Here is a 2,057-nt window from a genome sequence, read left to right as displayed (position 1 = left end):
GGAACAGGTCTGACTTAATGCCGGCAATGCAGAACAATGGCCCCTAGTAAATGTCCCCTGACTCAGTACTTATTAACAGACTCCCACAGTGCATTACGAGTGACCTTTGCCATCTCCATGTCCACAAAAAAATATGTGGACTAGCACAGGGAAACTCCCACGATCACTTTAAGCACGTAATGAGGGATTAGAGTTGGTCCACTGTTCCACACTGCACGTTCTGAAGCAGAGGCTCACCCATAGGCCGGACTCTCCTCTCCATCACCCTGACATAAGCGTTTACCAGAGAAGCTTAGAAGTGTTTATCCCCTATATATGGAACACACCCTCCATTTCTTCCATGCATACCTTGGTCTTCGGAACCCAGCTCATTGAGAGCGGCTGGACTCTCCTCTACTCTGGAGTGGCTCGTGGGGCGAGATAGAGGGTGTGGATGAGTCTTTTCGTCTCCCCCCCCGGAGTACCAGGCCTTGGCATCCCTGGGGATTGTTGGATAGCGCCTCTCCTTGGGATTCCATCATTAAGCTGGGGGACTTCAACACCACTTCACCATGTTAAAAACAATGGTGACACCTGGAAGGCACAGACCCCCCAGCTTTGAACCAGAGTGGTCATTCATTAGTGAACATCTATGCAAGTAACAGATTGTCCATAATGAACACCCTGTTCAAGCAGAAGGATTTCCATTGGTGCACAGGGCACCAGAACACTCTAGGCCAGAGGTCAATGATCGACTTTGTAGTTGTATCTTCTAACCTTCAGCCATATGTCTTGAATCATTTCAGAGTTGAGGATCTGAGTCTGAGTTTTTTAAACCTGCTTTATGAAATGGAACCTTGTCCAACACTGATCCCTCCTGGAGGAGACTAATAAACACAACTTGATCTGGACCTAAACACGGCATTAATAAAAGGTGTCCTGGTTCTGCCAGGTTTTACTGTTAATAAATTTTACTGGATCAAATATCAGACATCAGTTCATTGTGTTTCTGGGACTTTTACATTCATTTAAATAAATTTTCTACATTTTACATAATTTATTTGTCAATATTTCAGTTTTAATTGGTTTCCTGTTGCTTGAGCCAGCCTATTTTCCTTTTCATTTAGATTGATTGGATGTGGTTTTTCAGAGATCAGCTGTGCTTCTCTCAGCTCAGCTCTGAATACCAACCCCTCCCATCTGACAGAGCTGAACCTGAGTAGGAACGAAGACCTAAAAGATGATGGAGTGAAGCAGCTCTGTGGTTTTTTCCAGTCTCCCCACTGCAAACTACAGACATTAAAGTAAGTCACTATGTTCTAGTCTATTCCTGACATTTTGATGTAAAAGTTTTGTTGACACTAAGCTGCAGAGGTATGGCTGAAATTCTACTGATACTGAAGATTTTAATGGTTCAGTCTTTTGAAAAAATCTTCCCATTATTAATTTAACAGACAGCATAATACATAATACAGACTGTTGATTTGAGAGTGTTTGCAAATATTTGCTAGAACATCACAGAATCCACTTAATTAGAACCAATAATGCAAAAAAGTATACCTTCATTTCCAGCATCATGCTATAACAAAGTTGGTTACAGAAAGGTTACAGAGTGGAACGCAGAAAGAAACCAAGAACCTTTTTAAGGTTTTGTCTAAAATCCTCTGATAATAGCCTCTGAGCGTCTGTTGCTTCACCTGTTAATGAGTTAGAACAGCATTATGGGAAGGGAAGGAACTCTGGCCTGCTCTGTTGATTCCACGCTGCCTTTGACTAGGTTAGACATTCAGTTTAACTCAAAAATACTTTATATAGCCTCAAAAGGGAAATTAAATGTTGCAGTAACTCACTGGGTTTAAAGCAATGGAAAGACACATGAAAGAGCCTAGTCAAGACCTATAGAAAAAAAACTACCAAGAGGTGGGCGTGGCTTATGCATCATGTCAGGAAGAAAATTGTGGAATTCTTTAAATTTCATCCTTAGCACCAGTGAGGCACCTCATGAGGTCCCTATGCTAAAGGCATCCTCCCCTCTCCGGAGAGTGCTGCTGCTGCGGTCGGTGAGACGTATCGTGTTT

At 42.5% G+C, this 2,057-nt stretch overlaps 1 protein-coding gene across 1 annotated transcript in view; it reads left to right on the top strand.

Moving 5' to 3' along the window:
* LOC107080988 (NACHT, LRR and PYD domains-containing protein 12-like) overlaps positions 1–1,283 on the top strand; it is a gene marked incomplete at both ends in the record, with an annotated part of 9,505 nt that extends 8,222 nt beyond the window's left edge. Inside the window, one exon of the mRNA XM_015369196.1 lies at positions 1,107–1,283. Coding sequence (XP_015224682.1) covers positions 1,107–1,283 — 177 coding nt within the window. The remainder of the gene's footprint in view (positions 1–1,106) is intronic.
* Positions 1,284–2,057: the final 774 nt, after the last annotated feature.

The sequence above is a fragment of the Cyprinodon variegatus genome, unplaced genomic scaffold (assembly GCF_000732505.1).
Source record: "Cyprinodon variegatus isolate N-32 unplaced genomic scaffold, C_variegatus-1.0 Scaffold2621, whole genome shotgun sequence".
Taxonomy (NCBI): Eukaryota; Metazoa; Chordata; class Actinopteri; order Cyprinodontiformes; family Cyprinodontidae; genus Cyprinodon; species Cyprinodon variegatus.
This window is presented reverse-complemented; position numbering and strand designations above follow the sequence as displayed.